The following is a 20,588-nucleotide window of genomic DNA, read 5'->3' on the forward strand; positions in this document are numbered from 1 at the left end:
TTGCACAATTTTGTATTCAGGATTTACTAAAGATAAATATTAAAATCAAACTCTGTACTTTTGTTTCTGTCACAAAACTTCCCCCCAACTTTTCATCCCTCTTCACTAGCTTTGCTTATTCCCTGTAATGTATTTTGTTCTGCCTCCTCTTGTCTCTGGCATTTTATGTAATTGTGAGACTTATCTACCATAATTAGAATATTACAATTAAGACTGAATATGAAACTGATATGACACTGTTTAATACGTTAGGAGCACACAGGCAAAAATCTATTCTCAGATATAGACACAAAATATTTTAAAATACAGTGTAATCAAGTTAAAAAATAATGTATAATATAATTAACTTAAAAGTAAGGACTGCCTTATAAAAAATGCATAACTTTTGGAAATATGATAGAAGGATTGTTTTCCCTTACTCTAAGCATATGTTGCAAAATAACCCAAAAAGGTAATCAATAATAACACCTATGCTTAGTGAACATTTATTATGCTCTACTGTTTAAATACATTATTTCATTTTTTATTTAACCTCTACAATAACTGTGGTAAACGTCCCCATTTTTCAGATTAGCAATCTGAGGATTAGAGAGGTTAAGTAACTTCATTAATTCAATGCATATTTATCAAGCCCTTAATGTTTAAAGAACTAGGAATATAGCAGTGAACAAAATGAGCAACTTACAACCTGAGGGTTGATAAGAGTAGTAAATAAATAAAAAAATATGTACATAACATAATGTCTGGAGCATTGAAGTGTTATGAAGAAAAGTGAAATGAGCTAAGGGACAGAAAGTGATGAGAAGGCCATGTTGGGTTAGGTGGTGGGGAGTGTGTTCTCAGGAGAAGATACTTGAGCAGAGTCCTGGATGAAGTCAGGATGTGAGATCTATGTGAGAGGTTTGCCCAGCTGGGGAAGTAGCAAGTGTGAGGAGGAAAAGCCAAAAGCCAGCGTGGCTGGAGAAGAGTGTGCAAGAAAAAACTCAGGTCTCCCCGCTGAGCATGATGCACAGCTACTGGACGATTTGAGCAGGACAGTGACATCATCTGATTTACAGTTGTGGACGCTTACTGAATAGACTGTGGAGGACAAGAATAGAAGGAGGCCAGAGAGAGGGTATAGCTCAGTGGTAGAGTGCATGCTTAGCATGCACGAGGTCCTGGGTTCAATCCCCAGTGCCTCCATTAAATAAATAATTAATTAAATAAATAAACCTAATCTCCTCCCCCCAAAATAGAAGTAGGGTGACCTGTCAGGAGCCTATCACAGACCAGGGGAGAAGAGATGGTGGCTTGGCTTCGGCTGATAACTACGGTGGTGGTGAGACATGTCAGATTGATTTGGTTTGCAGTCTGATAAATTCATGCGTGTTCATGGTAGTATGGCTAGATATGAGGTTATCTTTTGAAGGTGGGGCTGACGGGATTGCAAGAGGTCATACAGCTAGCGAGTGACAGAGCCAGGATTCAAATCTAAGTTTGTCTGATTCTATGGCCCTTGCTTATAACAGCTCTTCCAGGCTGCCACAATGCTATGGAAACACTATGGATAAAAGCGGACAGGAAGTGAAAGTACATAGAGCAGCTTCAAGTGTTTATCAAGCACCTACACGCTTGAAGTAAGGCTATGTGGCACAAGGCAAAAAACTCTGGACTTGGGGGGGTTAGGAAATTAGGAGATCAGAGTTCAAATTTTGCTTCTGGCATGGATTTCCTCAGTGTGGGTCACATGACATCTAATGTCCTTTCTGAGTTTAACACCTCCATGTTTCTACTATTCAGCACCTGGGGAGATAGAGCACACTCAGTTCAGTGCCACCCACAGGTACACAAGGAGGGAAGATAAGAGTGATAAGTATATGATTAACATACTGATTATTGCAAAAGTAGATGAGAGATGGCGGGACTAGACTGTCTTTTCAGTTTCAATAATATTTGGTTTAGTAAAACTATCTGGTTTTGATATATTATTTTTAAGTAAAAGAGAAAGCAAGTCCACACATTGTGTCATTCCAATCTATAGGATACACTAGAATTTTCTGTCTCATTCCTCCAAATATTCAAGCAGTCATTCCCTCAACAAGCATTTAAAACCTATTGCAAATTAGGCATACTCAGCATTTATTGACCAAATCCAGGTGAAGGAAGTCCTTGATATAAAGTTAAAAAAAAAAAAAAAGGACTTCTGTAGACTCTACATTTGGTTTTTTAAGACTGTTCAACAATCTTGTAAGGTGTTGTTCCTTTTTTTTTTTTCATGTTCTAAAACTAAAACTTAAAGCAGTTCAATCACTGACCCAAGGTGGCTCACTACTTTACCAGTATTCAAATTTGGGTCGCTGAAATTTTTGGCTCACCATACAGGATATTATGAGAGCAGTCACAGTTGAGTTGGGGCATAGGACAGTGTATGTGTTCTATTAACTGCCCTGAAAGGGTGCAGCGCCAGGCGATCAGTGATGTAGAATACAGGTCAGCATGCTTTTTCTGTAAAGGGCCAGAGAGTAAGTGGACCGTTACTGTGACTGTTGCAACTACTCAGCTCTGCCTTTGCGGCACAAAAGCAGCAGTAGATGATGAATAGCTGTAGATAAATGAATAAGCGTTACGGTGTTCCAGTAAGACCTTTTTAATGAACACTGAAATATAAATTTCACATAATTCTCACTTGTCCCAAAAATATTTTTCTTCCTGTGATACTTTTTTCAATTGTTAGAAAATGTAAAAAGACATTCTTAACTTGAGGGCCGTACAAAAACATGTGGCAGGCTGGATTTGGCCTGTGGGCTTGTGTTAGTCTGTCTTGGCTGCTATAATAAATACCATAGACTGGGTGGCTTAAACAACAAACAATCATGTCTCACAGTTTTAGAGGCTGGAAAGTCCCAAACCAGGGTGCTGGCAGATATGTCTGGTGAGAACCTTCTTCCTGGTTTGCAGACAATGGCCACCTTGTTGCTGTATCCTCATACGGTGGAGAGAGATCATCTCTCTCATTTCTCTTCTTATAAGAGCACTAATCCCATTTAGAAAGGTTCCACCCTAATGACCTAAATACCTCCCAAAGGCTCTAAATACCATCACACTGGGGACTGGGGCTTCAACATTTGAATGCTGAGGGGACACAAACATTCAGTCCATAGTGGCTTGTAAAGGGGGCTCTGGCATCCCTGAAGGGCTCTGTGATCGTTCTTCTCTGTAGGCCAGACTTTACAGTGGGAACTGCAGGCACTGCACTGGGAAACCTAAATGCAATAGGAGTAACTGGATCCTAGGGTAGCAGGGGCCAAGTGGCAGCACTCAACTGCGAAAGGCAAGGTAGGCATGGTTACCACGGCGGACAGCAGAGTCTGACAACACTCAGTCTGACTTATGCGGACCTATGTCATTAGCTGGTTGATCATGATGTTCCTAGAAGTGAAATGGATAGGAAACTGACTAAATTCTTACTTGAACTGACTATATCAGTTGAAAAGTTCCAGGTCAAGTAAACAAAAGTCTAACCGGAATCATTAAAATGGAGTCATATCCCTTCAATCATTTCCCAGACTGGAGCCAGTTTACAGACCTCAGAATCTCTTAAATAAAGAGGAGGCCACATCCCCTAGAGGAAGGACACTGGTACACCAGCAAAAATTTGTATAGTTTTATATATCTTTATAACATATTTATATCTATTTCCTCAGATTTCACCAAAGAGACCTACAACTTTTTAGTAGGGTAACTGTGCATTGGGGAAAAGGAAATAATCAGACCATTTGGGGACTATTGACACTGGCTCTGAACTGACACTAATTCCAGGAGATCAAACATCACTGTGGTCCACCAGTCAGAGGAGGGGCTTATGGAAGTCAGGTGATCGATGGAGTTTTATCTCAAGTCTGTCTCACAATGGGCCCAGTGGTTCCCCAAACCCATCTTGTGGTTATTTTCCCAGTCCTGAAATGCATAATTAGAATAGATATACTGAGCACCTGGCAGAATCCCTACATCAGTTCCCTGGCCTGTGGAGTGAGGGCTATTATGGAGAGAAAGGCCAAGTGGAAGCCAGTAGACTTGCCTCTACCTAGGGAAATAGTAAACTAAAAGCAATACTGTACACCTGCAGGGATTGCAGAGATTAGTGCCACTGCCTCCCCATTCAACTTGCCTGTCTGACCTATGCAGAAGGCAGATGGATTTTGGAGAATGACAGTGGATTACTGTAAGCTTAACCAGGTGGTGACTTCAATTGCAACTGCTATACCAGATGTGGTTTTACTGCTTGAGCAAATTAATACATCCCCTGGCATACAGCTATTGATCTGGCAAATGCTCTTTTCTTGATACCTATTAGTAAAGACCACCAGAAGTGGTTTGTTTTCAGCTGGCAGAGCCAGCAATTCCACCTTCACAATCCTACATCAGGGCTAAATCAACTCTCCAGCCCTACAATGCCATTAGTTCACAAGAAACTTGATCACATTTTTCTTCCACAACATATCTCACTGGTCCATTATACTGATGATCAGATACAGTAAGCAATAAGTAGCAACTACTCTAGACTTATGGATAAGATATTTGCATATCAGAGGGTGGGAAATACATCTGACCAAAATTCAGTGAAATTTCTTCTTCTATGTCAATGAAATTTCTAGAGGGTCCAGAGGTGTGGGACATGTTGAGATATTCCTTCTAAGTGAAGGGTAAATTGTTGCTTCTGGCCCCTCCTATAAACAAAAAAGAAGCATAACACCTAGAGGGCATCCTTGGATTTTGGAGACTGCATATTCTTCATTTGGGTGTGTTACTTCAAACTACGTGGTAGAGACAGGTAGAGAAGGCTCCATTTGGAGCCTTTGGCAGCCCCTATAGGTGAATCACAGCACAGGGCCTTCGGATTTTGGAACAAAGCCCTGCCATTCTCTGCAGATAATAACTCTCCTTGGCCTTTTACTGGAACTTGGTAGAGACTAAATGCTCAACTAGAGACTGAATGCTCAATTTAGTAGAGGCTGAGTGCTTAACTACGGTCACCAAGTTACCATGCAACCTGAGCTGCCATGAACTGAGTGTTGTCTGATGAGCCAGGCCATGAAGTTGGGTGTGCATTGCAGCATCCCATCATCGAATGGAAGTGGACTATACATGCTAGGGCCGAGCAGACCTTGAAGGCACAAGTGAGTTACACGAAGAAGTGGCCCAAATGCCCATGGTCCACTGCCTTCTCTGTCCACCGTGCAAGGATACAGCGAGAAGGTGGCCCTCTGGAAACAGGAAGAGGGCTCTCACTGGACACTGAATCTGCCTGCGCCTTGATCCTGAACTTCCCAGCCTCCAGAACTGAGAGAAATAGGTGTTTGTTGTTTAAGCCACCCAGTCTGTGGTATCTGTTATAGCAGCCCAAACTAAGACAGAAGTAATAGTTTGCCAATCCCTGATCTGGCATGCAGACTACCCTGTCCAATAGCTGTCTATAATGATGGGAATGTTTTGTATCTTCACTGTACAATACAGTTGCCACTAGCTACATGTAGTTACTGAGGACTTGAAGTGCGAGGAACAAAAATTTTATCTAGTCCTCTTTTCCATTTCTGTAGCCCTTGTTTCTCTAAGGGTTAATACAGTTTCCCAGTAGTTTCCCTGTCTCTAGTTTCAGTTTCCTCCAATACATCATTGCTAGAGGAATTTTTCTAAAATCGAATAGGATGCTAGCATTTCTCCAAAGCAACATTTCCTGGAAACTTTAGAAAGAAGTTCAACCTGTTAGCATGACACATAAATCTTTCCCACAGGCATCACAAAGAGGTAAAAGACTTTCCTCTGTTTCATAAGATAAGTGATGATAAATTTCTAGAAGTAGTCCTTCTTCATACTTTGTCTCCTCTAACATCTCACCAAGTGGCTTGCGGAATGATGCAGTGAAGAAAACCTGGCTTTGGTCATGGAAAGTTTATGTTAGAACCCCGATTTCTGTTACATTCCAACAGAGTCATTACATTCCAACAGAGTCACGGTAGGCATTTAATCACCTTTAGCCTCAGTATACTTTTGTGCTAAGCGAAAGTGATAACTAGGGTTGTTGTGAAGATCAAATGAATCTGTGGAAATCCTCTGCTCTTAGTAGAAGGCTATACAAATGTTACCGAGTCCAAACTCATTCTGCTCGCCGCATGACAGGCCAATCAATCGAAGATGTGTGGGGGCAAGGAATAGCGACTTTATTTGGAAAGCCGGCAGACCGAGAGGATGGCAGACTAATGTCTTGAAGAATCATCTTCCTCAAGTCAGAATACAGGCTCCTTTTAAACTAAAAAAGGTGGGGGGAGGAGGTGTTGTTGGTTGTTGCAAACTTCTTGGTGTAGGAATTCTTTGTTCTCGCAGCTATCCACAGTTGGGTCAGATCCAAACCTCCAACAAAACAAATGTTATTTTCTATTCTGCAAGTTGTTATCTTTATATAAGTGCGTAAGTGTTAATATCCTTTTACAAAAAGTGCAGAGCTAGCAAGACTAAGCCTAGAAAACAGGGCACAGGGTTAAAGCCAGAGGAGCAGATCTAATATGGAGTCAGATTTGTTCTTTTCTATTACACAAATACTAGTTGTTGTTACAATAAATATTGGGTTTTGAAATGTTTTTAAAAAGTAGCACCAACCTGACTTTACCTAATATATGGTCTGACTTTTAAAGCCAATCTGTGTGAGATGGCAATATAGACATAGGCCTTAGAGGTTCAAAGGAAAGAGATGAAAAGGAACAATTTTGGCCCATTTATTCCAAACATTCCTTTGAATTATATATTTTTCATGTTTAAGTCTAAGACTGCTTTCTTCAGTTTTGTTTTAGTAAACAAAAATTTCAGTAATACCAATAAATAGTTGATTCTTGAGAGTTGAATGACAATAATATCATATAAGTAGTCAGAAAAGAAAAAGTAGTAATATCTCATTTTTAAGCACCTATGGGGACTTTTCAAAGAGAACTTTCTCAGTGAGTTCTCCTAGGAGTAGCAGGAAGGGCACTGCTTTCAGATGGGAAAATAAGGCAAAGAGACAGTGTTATCATACGGGAAAAAAACGGTAAAGGGTCAATTTAGTTTACATAGGAAGTATTCTTTTCCCTCCCTCAGGGGAGCCTCATCACAGGATTTTAAAGATTAAGCATACTTTTCATTAGACCACATCACACTTTGTGATGAATTTCTATCACTACTTCATTTTTCAGTTCTTGAATGCTACTCCATCATGTTAAAAAAACGCAAAAAGAATATATCGTTTGTGATCAGTATGCTTTTCTCTGTGAAGGACAGTAAATACTTTTTATTCCTTTGACTTAAAGTATCCAAAGCACTTACCTGAATCTGTATCAGAACATTTAGATTGTGTGGATATTTCTACAAATCTCACTTCACTCTCTAGATTAAGACTTGTTGGAAGACAGGGACTTCTTTCACTCAACTTTACATGTCTGTCTCATTCTGTTACCGGGAAAAGGGAAATAAGAATTACCTCGGTTCTCAGTCACCCGAAAAAAAATTTTTTTTTGACGAGAGACAAAAAGCGTGATATAAGTAAGATTTTTATTAGTGAAGTTAAAAAAAAATAGTAAAAGATAGTACACTCCTGAGAATTGGGAGCAGGCCAATCCGAGAGAGGAAAAAATGGCGCAGCTCCTTTGTTTTTCCGTTTCATATCCTGGCCTAGGGTGTTTTTGTGATTGATTGATTGATTGATTGATTGATTGATTGATTGACAACCCAGGTTCCCTGTGCTCTGGCACATCCATCCCCTTTTGGGCAGGTTCATTGGGTCAAGTTATACCACGGCCTTCTCTTATACACAGCTGCAGTGCTTTGATTTTAACTTGCTTCTTTTACTGGCCCTCATTTAGAGAAAGTAAAAATTTCTGGAGTCCTTTTTCCTAAATGCAGACACACTTGCCATTTTCTGGGTTTTCCTTTCCCCTTCTTCTCCCCCTGCCCAGTGCTCATTTCTATCTACTGTCTAACAATCCTGCTTGGAGTAATTGCCACACGTATATAATATAAAACCATATTAGCAAACTGGCATCCATTCCTGCTTGTTCCCTGCAATATTCAGGTCTGCAATCCCTACTAAGTGCTCAGTAAACTCCAGTTAAAGTAAAGAATGATATTCATAGGGTAATCAGGATGATTAACCACACACCTCATGGGCATTTGGAACACTATCTTTGAGCTTAAGAGAGGGACTCCTGGCTCAGACCCCCAAACTGCAATGTGTCCCAGGTAACAAGCCCTCCAGCTATCATGGCATTTCGTTTATTCTGAGACCTCAGGATCCAATCTTCGTGGTATTTTCTTCCATCTCACTTTCTGCAGTTTACATAGGCTTTTGGTGTATTTTAAATACTCTTAAAAATTTTAATTTAACAGTCTAATCAGAACTTTTCACGTCTTGGTTACAGACCCCCTCCCCCAAACGAGTAAGACCCTAGGCAAGAGAAAGCAAGGGCCTGCAGGTGAGACACTAGGATCTCAACTGGGGAAACCTGGCCAACTCCCAGAGGGAGCAAGGCTTGAGATAGGACGGGGGATTGGAAGCCGAGGACCTCACGTGACCTCGGGCCCCGGGCTGAGCGGACCCCGCCCCTTCGTCCGCCGCCGCAGCTGCCGCGGCCGCTGCCGCCGGGGGGCGCATGCGCAGCCCGTGTTAGTGATGGAGGAGAGAAGATGGCGGAAGCGGAGTGAGTGACTTGCTGGTGACTGATGTCGTAACCGGGGAGCGAGTAGGGGCAGCGACACGTCCCCTCAGGAGAAAGCTGAGGGCTCTTTGGCGGGCAGTGCGGGGAAGGGGGGACGCGAGAGCTTCCTTCTCGTGGAGGAGCCTGCTTGGCCCTTGTGGAGGAACGGAGGCGAACTGCAAGGGTCCAGTTACCTCCAGGCGGGAGCGCTCCTTCCGCCGTCTGGTCCCAGGGGCCCTGAGCGCGGGGTCACTTCTCAGACCCCGACCCCTGGGGTCTGCTGGAAGATGAGCCGGGGTGGGGCTCGTCAGCCGCTGTCATCCCTGCAAGTGGGCCCCGCGGCAGCCTTGTCACGGCTGCCCGCGCCGGGGGCCCGCGGAGGCTGGGTAGGGCAGGGCGGGCACTGCCAGGCCTCCTTCGCGCTCTCCTCCTTCCCGCCCCGGCGCCGCTCCACTCCTCAGTGGGAGACCCCGAGACGTGGGGCTGCTCACCGCCCTCCCCCGGGAGGCGTGGAGGAGGTGCCCCAGCGCGGGCCTTAGAGCGACGGGGGCTGTTGCGGTTATGGCGAGGCTGAGAAAACACCCTGGAAGGAAAATCCTCTTTCCCTCGGGTCTCTGGCTGCAGCGTTGGTGCCGCCCTAAAGGGCCACATTCTTGTGTGGCGGTGTGATGGTATGCTTAGTTAGCGACTCCAACTTAGTGTTTCCTGGGTAGGCCGCTTGTGCAGCAGAACTGCCGCTTGGATTTTGCAGGCAGTACTATGCATAGACGGTGGAGTTACCAAAATTGTTGTTTTGTGCCAGGAGTCCAATTTCAGTGCTACGGTTTGGCTAGTTCTACGCGCCGATGTTTAGACTTGTGCCTAGAATTTGGATTCTCTTTGACCATTTTTGGTTAGTTACAGAACTGCTTACCGGAGGGTTTGAGGACGTGGTTGAACAAGATAGCGATGAAAAGGACCAGAATTTAAGCTGGCTTTTTGCATATCACTGGTACATGCCTCAGAAGTGTTTATGACAGGGAGTCCATTTGGTAAAAAGTTTACTTTATCTACCACTGTATCTATTTGATGTTGAGTAATTACCGTATGATGCTGTGATTTGATAACTGGAAGGTAGGTTGAAAAACTAGGGGGAAAAAACCCAAACCAGAGAACCATATAAATGAGTCATTTACTAATCAAAAAAGTAAGTAAAGAGTCAGCTTCTCCCTTCGTGCTTTTTTCCTTTCACTTTTCCTATTAAATCAAGACTTTTTAACATTTGATTGCTCAAAGAGCACATAAGTTCTATTTACATACGTGATATAAAGAACAAAGAAGATTTGTACATAAAAGGACACCATATGGGAATAGTGCGTGCATACACAATTAGTGCCAAATTCCTTTGTCTTTTCCTGAAGTAGAAAGTGTTCTTGTTACACTCTTGTCAGTGCTGCTCTTGTGAGGTGGTTCAGATTTTGTTTCTCAGAAGAAAAGACAAATAAGACTGTCAGATAAAACCAATATATTCTCAAGTGTGCTTTTCACCATTGTGGTGCATTTCTGACTCTACAAAAACTAGTGTAGTTCTAGTTTCTAACAATATTAAGGCCCTGATAACTGCCTTAAAATAGAATGTTGCTTGAATTTATTCAAATAGGGATTCTGTATTTAGTGGAGTTTTGTACCATAACAGTGAAATGAGATTGTAATATTGGTGGGAAAAGAATCAGAATGGTACAAAAATGCACTTTACTGTCCATAGCTGAGGGAAGTGACATAATCACGCTGTTTTCAAAATTTGGAGCAGTTCTTTGTAAAAAAGAGATTTCTGTAAGGAAGTAGAGAAATTGTTTTCAGCTGTTTCTTTTAGTTTCTTAGAGTAATCTGCTCATGGATGTAACTCAGTTATTAAATGTGGTGAGGACAGTGTTTTAGAATAATTAGGGAGAAAGCAGTGTGAGTTAATAAAAAATTATTTAACTTATTTTTTAAGAGAACTTGTTTTTAAAATAAACTATATATGGTATCCAAAAAATAAGCTAATTAACCAAGTTAAACTAAGCCAACATAAGTCCATAGGCATCCTATTTTAATGTGTAGATAAGAATGACTCTAATTTGTAATTAGTATGGTCAAAAGAATATAAAGAAATATTTTAATACTCTGATGTTGTTTAAGTTTTATTTTCCTAGGTAGTTTAGTGTTTTGTCATCATCTGTTTTGGTTTCCTTCAAGAGTAAAAACGTAAACTTTAGGTTAGGCTTTATTTGAGTTACATATCCTGAGTCATTTGAATTCAAATTTAGTAGATATGAACTATTAAATATGCTATGTGTTTGTGAAATATTTTTCCCTTCCAAGTGCTTATGGTGACTGTGTGCTATCTATATTTTACGAGGGCCTTAGAAATTTAGATTGTTGCTGATTATTTCTTGGAATAATTAAATATTCTTTAAACACCATATGATAATGCTTTTGCCAATACAGACCCTTTGTGTTATCTGCTAGGTTTAAGGACCACAGTACAGCTATGGATAGTGAACCAAATCCTGGAACATCTTCGGTGTCGACAACTACCAGTAGCACCACCACCACCACCATCACCACTTCCTCCTCTCGAATGCAGCAACCACAGATCTCTGTCTATAGTGGCTCAGACCGACATGCTGTACAGGTATTTCAGTTATCGCGATGGGTAGGCTGAGATTTAGGATGTCTTTATTTTCTGCTTAAGCCAGATGAGTCTATTGTTTCATATCCTCAAGTGACTTACATGATACCCTCTAAATGAGTACAGTTAGAATTGTTAATGTTTGAAACAACCAACAGAGTGATTTAATAATCACTCTATTGGGAGGGCTTACATTTGTCAGCATGTAGCTTATAAGGTTATGTGTCAGGAAAATTATAATTGGAAGGTCTCCTCTAGGTGCGACTACAACGTGGAGATACTGATACTCAACCAAGAGCCCCAACATGAAGAACAGCTCTAGGTTTTTCTGGATTATTTTACATTTGAACCCAAAGTATAGACTTAGGGAGATCTATTCAGCTCTGTAGATGTGTTACGTTCATTTTAAACCCAACTGGCCTAAGAACGCTTAGCGTGAGAATCCATTCAAGAGCTCTACGGGGCACAGGGCGAAGGAAATATTTAACTAGGAAAAATCTTAGGCTCTTCATTTAGTTGAGAAAATAAAGTTTACTCAGTTACCTTTATAACAGTGGAGGTTGAGACAATATGGTATTGCATAAAAAGGGCCTGGGCATTGGGATCTGGTGTGCTCTTTGAATTCCATTTTCTTTATCATTGGTAGCTGTGTAGCCCTGGGTGAGGGGCATATGTCCTTGAGCCTCAGGAAACTATAAAATGGAGACCACCTGCTTGATTAGTTATGAGGATTGAAGGAAGCATCTAGAATTGTATGGGGTACGTCATGTGTACTCAGTAAATAATAATAGTGAATATGTGTTGAACAGTTGCTGTATGCCGAGCATTTGATAAATGCTTTACATGGATTATCTCTTTTAATCCTAACTGCACCCTTATGAAGTAGATCCTTTTACTATCTCCATTGTATAGATGGGAAAACTGATGTTTTAAATTGGCTAAATAACGTTCCTAAACTCACGTAGCTAGTTGGTTCTTTGGCTTTAGAGTTGTGCCCTTAACCACTTTGTGAGTTCTTATTTTTTCCATTATACTTGGTTTCTTATCAGATCCACATAATTTTACTCCATCTTGAAGAAAACTTCCCTGTTTATGATGTAGTCCTCTCCCCACACCATTTTCCTAGAGTGGAAGATCCCAGTTTAATGGCTATTTAGCTGTAATGTGGTTTAGGATTCTGAAGTTACTGTGGAGTGGAATCGGAATTGTTGGAGCAAAATTCAAACTGGAAGGCAGAGTGTGTTTTTAATGTTTTTCACCTTTTTTCTGAGGCAGGGGATATAGGGAAGAGTATTTGGATCTTTGAGCATACAGATAATGTGATACTTTAAATGCTGTGTTGTTGTCTAGCTTTTACCTAAGCTGGACATGTTAATAAAAAGTGAAATGTTACTGGAAATGTGTAGATATAGATACATATCACAGATAGCACTAACTTTAGTTCTCATGAGATCATAGAATTGCTTCCCTTAAGATGTAATCAAATCACTATTTATTGAACTACGTAAATAGTTCTTTCATACCTTTCAGCTTTATTTTTCAGTCCTATGAATCCTCTTCACCCTCCTTGTTCCTTTAGAGGGACAAAAAAAGAACTATGTTCTATGTCTTTAACTTGTATTTAAAGAATCTCTCTCCCGTGAGTATAGCATTGAGTGGTAATGAAAGACTGTGCTGACTAGAAAAAAATTACTACACTCTGTCAAGTAGATTATTCATTTTTAATTTCACTTTGATTTTAGAATTTTGTTTTGGAATTAGAGGAACATACATAGATTTCCCTGACCAAAAAGACATCATCTTGTAATTCTAAATTACTTAATGCTGGTCTTCAGTCCCCTGCAACTAGGGGTCAAAAGCCTACATGGATTTTGTGACAGGAGCTTGTAGCTGGTGTAGCAGTCCATTGTTGGGGAACTGACATGTGAACACGTGAAGGTAAACAACACAAGGAAATACGCTTTCTTGGAATTCGGATGAAGAGATTCATGGCTTTGTGTGAAAGATGCCCTGACTCAGACCCTCAAACTGTAGGATTATGGCTCTGTTACTCCCTTAGCTCTTTGAAAACTCTGGTTTGATACTGAGATTAGGGTGCTCTTTCAGAGTCACCGTGGGCATGATGTGATTTTGGGACGTGGTTGCAGAGGACTGGTGTAGTCTGACTTACCATTGGGAGATAAAGGATTTTCCTCTTTTATTGGAATACTTCTCTAATTTATCAATTAATGAAGTTTGGACTCAGCTTTTATATTCTGGTAATAAATAGTCATAATAATTAGTCCTTTTTCAGAAACTTTTTTTAGTAAGAATAGTTTTATTCTGTGTTCAAACAACTGAAACAAGGAATATGACATTTAAAAATTTAAAAACATTTTGAAAAGTGATTAGTAATTTTCTAAAAAAATAGCTTTATAATTTTATGTGGTTATTAATATCACAAAACTAAGTTTTTTCAGACATTTAAAGTACAAATGAGAAGGTAAAAGTCAGTTCTAATCTAGCTACCTGTCAGTAGTCTTTTAGTGGTTTGCTGAATATTCTGTGAAATATTTCAATATAAATGGTATCTTTCTCCATACACTATTTAGTAACCTGCATTTTTCAACTAATAATATATTTGGGAATTTTTTTGTTAATAAATATAGATTTATTTGCTCTGTTCAATACAGTAGCTACTACCTGCAGGTGGCTATTTTATATTTAAATTATAATTAAAATTCAGTAGAATTAAAAACTTAATTCCCTAGTTGCATTAGCCACCTTGTAAGTGCTCAGACTAGTGGCTCCTGTACTGGATGCACTGATCTACATTACTGTTAGTGATGGCTGCAGGGTATACATATCCTCTCTACTCAAGCCAAGAATTCTACCAACTTTTACCCAAAACGGTTATACCAATTTATACTCTTACTTACAGTAGTAGTAGTAGTATTTTAAATCTTTGTCGGTCAAAAAGTTAGAAAATAGTGTCTTGTTTTAATTTGTACTTTTGACTACTAACGAGATTGAAGATCTTTTCCAGTGCTTACTTGGCCCTTTTTCCTTTTGTGAATTGCCTCTACTGGGTTTCTTTTATTTGTATACATTTGTGAATCCTAGTAATAACTAGGAGAGCACTATATTTGTAAGTTTGATGACATTGAATCTTAAATTAGTGAAATTTTAAACTGCCGCTTTTTTGATACTTTATTTTATGGTTAAGGTTATGGTTTGACTCTGGTTCAATTGACTTATCACAGGTAATTCAGCAGGCATTGCATCGCCCTCCCAGCTCAGCTGCTCAGTACCTTCAGCAAATGTACGCCGCCCAGCAGCAGCACTTAATGCTGCACACAGCAGCTCTCCAGCAGCAGCACTTAAGCAGCTCCCAGCTTCAGAGCCTTGCTGCTGTTCAGGTGAGGCTGAAGTGAATTAAGAACTTATGAAGCCAAAGTTGGCATTACCTGAGGATAATTACTGAAATTAAATACATTGGGTAGTATTTCAGAGTTCTCAGGTGTCCTGTAATTATTGTTTCTTAAGGACATCTAATAGGCTGCCAAATAGAAGTTAGTTTAAAAAAAAATGGATATGTTTTATTTGTTATTCTGTTGCTAGCTTTTGGCCCTCTGCTTTTTATCTCCATTTCAGAAATGCTATACTAGTGTCATGGTTTTGTGTATAAAATTCAAAGTACAACAGTGAATAGTTAGGGTTGTATGAATCACATTTACATTTTAGCAAAAAACCTTTTTTTAATACATCAGTATTTTACACTCATTAAAAAAATCAAACAGTATAAAACTGTTTATAAGTAAAATATAGGTGTCCTTTTCCACACCCACTGCTGTTTTCCACTCTTCAGATGTGACCACTAAGAGTTTTATTTGTATCCCTCCAGAAATTTTCTGTATAAAAACATACATGTGCACTTTTCTAAAATCCAATCATATGACTCCTACTAACAGGATGATTTTATCATTAAATGCTTATGTTTTAAAAGATTTTCAGTGTTGTTGTATTGTTTATTTAAGTAAAACTGTGTGAGATTTAAACTTAATCTCCTCATCAGAGGAGAATCTCAGTTGACTGAACCTGAAAAAGGTTTATTTCTGTTATAAACACATCCCCACCTGTTGCTTCTTCTCAGTAGTGTAATTTCATGTAACGTCATGTTCATGATACGAATTAGGAAACTGAAACCCACTGGCACTTGATATAGCTCCAGTTTCTTTTTCATAACATTGAAGTGGTGATTTCACTTCAAAGAAGATAGAGACCTATAGAGTGAAACTGACAATGTGTGCAGCTATTAAAATAAGATTAGCCTTTGGATCTTCTCTTGTCACCATTCAGTTTTTTTCTTTTTTTCTTAGTCAATTTGGCCAAAGCTTAATCCATGTTGACTGTAAAATGAATTGCTTCATAGATGTTTTGACTTTTATTGTGGTTTTGTGGTATTCTGGTACCAGAAAGTTTTAAACTTCAGCCTTTTATAGACACATTGTAAAGATCTTATTATTTTAGGCAAGTTTGTCCAGTGGAAGACCACCTACATCCCCCACAGGAAGTGTCACACAACAGTCAAGTATGTCCCAGACATCTGTAAGTGCCCTAAGTTTTTTTCCTGGATTTAAAATTTTTAATTATTGCTTTCCAAAAGTGAACTGTTAATATTTATAAAGCTATTATTGTGTATTTGTTGAATGCTATTTAATTAACAAGTGCCTAGAGATAGGAATAAGGTTCAAAAACTCAGAACTAATGTCAAACTTCTGAAAATCTGAGTCTTAAAAATGTTTTTGTATTATTTCTTACACATACTTCTCCACTGATTGTGTTCAGGTCTTATGTAAATAATTGCAGTTCTCAATGTGTATTGAAAGCCTGAAATACACAATGCAGAGGTATTAAGCCATGAATTTACTGTGGTATACTGAAGAATGTCATGTCCTTGGTAGACATCTAAATGTTTCTAGTTTTTTTCTGTGCAATCCACATTTTAGAAATTTTACTTTTAAGCTTATGCTTGAGTTATGTGAGTCCAATCTGGAAGTATCCATTCAAAATAGTGTAATTTATTTTGAGAAAGGAGTGAAAGAAAGGTGATTTGCTCTATTGCACATATAAACTGGGAAATTGTGCAGAGTTTCCCAGTTAAAAGAAATTTACAGGTATGGTAATACTTGTTAACTTTTAATTTTGATATAATTTCTTTTTTTAATATATATTTTTATTGAAATATATTTTCTTCTATGAAGCCACATGAAAATGACCAAATTCTGGGAGGGAGGGGTAAATTAAGAGTTTGGGATTAACATATACAACTACTATATATAAAATAGATAAACAAGGACCTACTGTATAGCGCAGGTAACTATATTCAGTATCTTGTTATAACTATAACGGAAACGAATCTGAAAAAGAATATATACACATAAGTGGGTGTGTAAATCACTTTGCTGTACACCTGAAACTAACACAACATTATAAATCAGTCATACTTTAATTTTTAAGAAATGATCAAATTCAAGAAATTTAGCATTGATACAATGCAGTGCACATTCAGATTTCATCAGTTGTCCCAGATTTCTGAGCCTCATCACTATAGACATTATGGGCCAGATAATTCTTTCTTGTTGAGGGGTATCCTGTGCATGATAAGTCATTAAGCAGCATCCCTAGCTTGGGTGGGCTGTGCCCTCCTTCCCCCAGCATGACAATCAGAAATGCCTCTAGGCACTGCTAGATGTTTCCTGAGGGGTCAGGAATTGCCTCTGTTTTTTCCTGATTCAGGATGGTAATACTTTGATACTTTGTAAAATTGACTCTGATAGAATATAGTTTATAGATTACCAAAGAATTGAAGATGAACTTGTGCTGTGTTTCTTTAGCTAAGGGTATGGTCTTTGCTGAGTAAGTATATGTACAGTGAGCATATAGTTATTTTGGGGCTATTGGTCTGACATTTTTAATTAAAAAATTCTGTTTTAGCATGGAAATACTCTGGAACATGAATAAAATTAGTTAAAAGATAAATTACTTATGACTTGAAAATGTTAGACTGAAGAAAAAGAAAAATTTAAGTAATGTAATCAATCCCTAAGCATTAATGCTATAGTTCTGGTTATTGATGTCAGATATGTCTTTAATTAATACATTCGGTAGTTAAGGAAAGGATTGGTAAACACTTTGTGGACTGGTTAAAGAAATTATAGATTAATTCTTTATGAAATAACATTAGGATATATATAGAAAGATATGTGTTCTGAATTTTTTTCTCTACATTGTTAAAAGGTATCCTTTTAAGTTGTTTTTCTTTCATTATGATTTTATGTATGTGATTTTCACAATCACATTTCCAGTGATTGTGATTATTTTTTTGTGACATCGTTAGTGCTAGTTGTCATAAATTAGGTAGACTTGTACGATGAAGGATGCCAGAACTTACTACTGGCTGATGGAGGAGAAGAAGTAAATAGGGAGAGCAAGTACTTAGGAAAAAAACAAAAGAATAACACATTGCATTTGTTTTGTTTTCTGTTCTGACTGAGCAGTGGCTCAAGTGAGTTGACTAGCAGTCCACATTATGATACCCAAGGTAGCTTAGTAAATTTAGGTCATTCTCCAAAAGACGGACAGAGTATGGTAGCAGAAATCTCTAGGTAGTGATAACAATGAGCGGTCAAGTGGCAGTAAAGTAGTTTTCAGAGTTTTGGTTCTTGTGAGGTAGGTTTCCAATAACAGTGAAAGCCCTGGGGAGGGGTCCAACCTCCAGTAGGAAAAAGGGCTACAAGGTAGGTTGTCAAGCCACCATCCAAATAAGTTGGGGTTTAGAGTAGGAGTGGGATCCCAGTGGGAAAATGGAGTATTACATTTTAAAAAGTGAAGTCAAAAGTCCAGTCATACCACCTGGAGAAACAATATATGTGGAGAGGACCATTGTTAACTGAATGTATAGGTAATTAGTGGGTGCCAGCATCCTCTTCTTTCCCCTCATTAGAACAGAAAGGCTAATTCTAGACTCTTACCAGTAATGAGAGGTGATTTTATAGTTGATTGGTTCTAAAACTAGTTGAGACTGAGCCTTTAGGTTGACGGCTTTGTCCTTCAACTGAATGGGACGAAGACTTAAATTTGATTTGCTAAAATGAAACCTAGACCAATTTAAAACTTTTACGCAAAAAAGAGCATCAGCAAAAATATAAAACAACAAAATAGTTGAAAATACATTTGCACCATGTATGTCATCCAGCTTATATTTGTAAAATATTAAGGGCTCTTTTATGTTAGTAAGATAAACAATGAGAATTCACAAAAGACCTGCGTTGGTAATTTTCAAAAGAAAGCCTTTACCCTGTTAGTAATAAAGAAATGTATGTAAAAGCGACAATGCTGTACTATTTTCACTTGTCAAATTAGGAAACAAGGAAAAACACTGAGACAATACTCATTGGCAGGGATGTGAGAAAGTAGGTATACTTGTACACTATTGGTGGGAATATAATTAGTACAACTTTTCTGGAGGGTTATTTGGCAATGTGTGTGAAAATTTAAACTGTGCATGTACTTTCACATAGCAGTCTAATTTTTTGTGATGTCTTTTACTAAAAATAACAATTATGATAGATAATTATGCAAAAATGACAAATATGTAAATATGCATGGTTTATAATAGTGGAAAATTATAGACTAAATGTTCATTAATTGAGGTTTAGTTAAGTAAATTATAGTTAATTCATACAGTGGGATACTATAGCTGCTAAATGCTGTATATGTACATAAAGAGACTTAGATTTTCATTAGATATTAAGTGAAAAAAAGCAAGAAAGTATAGTCTCATCTCATTTAACTTATTTATTTAGGTTATTCTATTTTTCGGTTCTGAAATTCCCATTTGGTTCTTTGTCTTTTGCTGAGAGTTTATTTTTTCATTTGTTTTGAGTGGGCTCATAATTGCTTGTTCAAAACATTTTTATGATGACTGCTTTAAGATCTTTTGTCGGATAATTATAATATTTCTTTCATCTTGGTGTTGGCATCTATTTATTGTCTTTTTCATTCAGCTTGAGGTCTTTTGGTTCTTGGTACAAATGAGTGATTTTTTTGATTGAAACCTGGACATTTTCAGTATTATGTTATATGACTGTGGGTCTTATTTAACCATTCTGTTTTGACTGGCTTCTGAAAAGGAGTGTGTGCCACCTCCTTACTGCCATATGGGGGTAGAAGTCCAGGTTCCACATTTGTTTTCCATTGGTACCCAAGGGAGTGCTCCTTCTAATTGCCAAGTTGGAGTGCGTTATGGCTCCCCACTGATATTTCTGTGGCTGGGAGGGATAGGAGTGCAGTGTTACTGCACCCCACGTGGTCTCCACTGATACTACAGGAACGGGGTGGGTTGTTGGTGCTGGTCTGTTACTGCCTGACTGGGATGAAAGTCCTGGCTCTCTACGTGGCCTTCTTTGACACTAATTGGTTGGAAGGATTTGTGGGATTGGGGTGCCTCATTATGGCTTGGTGAGGGTGGAAGTCTAGGTCTTTGCAAGTGTGGAGGTGGGTGAGGCCACAGTGTTTTCTGTGGTGTTTGGCTGGAGTAGAGCAATTACTATCTGAAAGTTTTCTGTGTTGTTAGGCTGTCCCTTTTCTGGTCCTTGGCTAGAAAGAGCAGACCACTGGAGTTTTTTGTTTGTTTGTTTGTTTCTACCCATTGATGTTTCTAAGTTACTGACTTCTCAGCTTCATGTTTGGGTTATGTGAGACTTAAAAAGAAAACCCAGGGAGCTTATAACCACATTGTTCACTGGGTCTTGAGGTCCCTACCGAGTCTGCTTTTAACCACCTTTTGGGATCTTACGTTTATTTTATGTGTAACATCCAGGATTTTTAGTTGTACTTAGGGACAGGAATAGGGAAAAAGTATGTCTATTCCACCTTCCTGGAAACAGAATTCCTATTATTTAACTTAAAAAAATGGTTCTATCTATATGTCTGTCTGATTATATAGGAAGAAAATCTGTAATATACAACCAACTGTTAATCAGTGGTTATCTCTGAGGAAGTAGAGTGAAGAGCTTCATTGTGTTAGTTTTTGTATTGTGTAAATAAAATATGAATATACTCTTGTCTAAGAGACAGATAATGCAAAAGTGTAGAATAAAAGTGGCATTTCTTTTCAATAGTCCTTTTTTGCGCTAATGAAGTTTTATGTGATGCTTTCCTATTTAATAACTGTACATTTCTACACATAA

General features: G+C 38.7%; 1 protein-coding gene across 10 annotated transcripts in view; it reads left to right on the top strand.

The window, feature by feature from the left end:
• Positions 1 to 8,610: 8,610 nt before the first annotated feature.
• PHC3 (polyhomeotic homolog 3) overlaps positions 8,611 to 20,588 on the top strand; it is a 72,875-nt gene continuing 60,897 nt past the window's right edge. For 7 of the 10 annotated variants that reach the window (XM_032484456.1, XM_032484471.1, XM_032484478.1 and 4 more), the window contains exons 1-4: positions 8,611 to 8,705; positions 11,193 to 11,358; positions 14,598 to 14,753; positions 15,865 to 15,942. In XM_032484456.1, the coding sequence (XP_032340347.1) occupies positions 8,692 to 8,705; positions 11,193 to 11,358; positions 14,598 to 14,753; positions 15,865 to 15,942 (414 nt within the window). In that variant the 5' untranslated portion in view covers positions 8,611 to 8,691. Of the gene's footprint in view, positions 8,706 to 8,728; positions 8,748 to 9,246; positions 9,374 to 11,192; positions 11,359 to 14,597; positions 14,754 to 15,864; positions 15,943 to 20,588 lie in introns of those variants that run through there. The other 3 variants (XM_032484460.1, XM_032484468.1, XM_032484485.1) reach the window with 3 other exon arrangements.

The sequence above is a fragment of the Camelus ferus genome, chromosome 1 (genome assembly GCF_009834535.1).
Source record: "Camelus ferus isolate YT-003-E chromosome 1, BCGSAC_Cfer_1.0, whole genome shotgun sequence".
Taxonomy (NCBI): Eukaryota; Metazoa; Chordata; class Mammalia; order Artiodactyla; family Camelidae; genus Camelus; species Camelus ferus.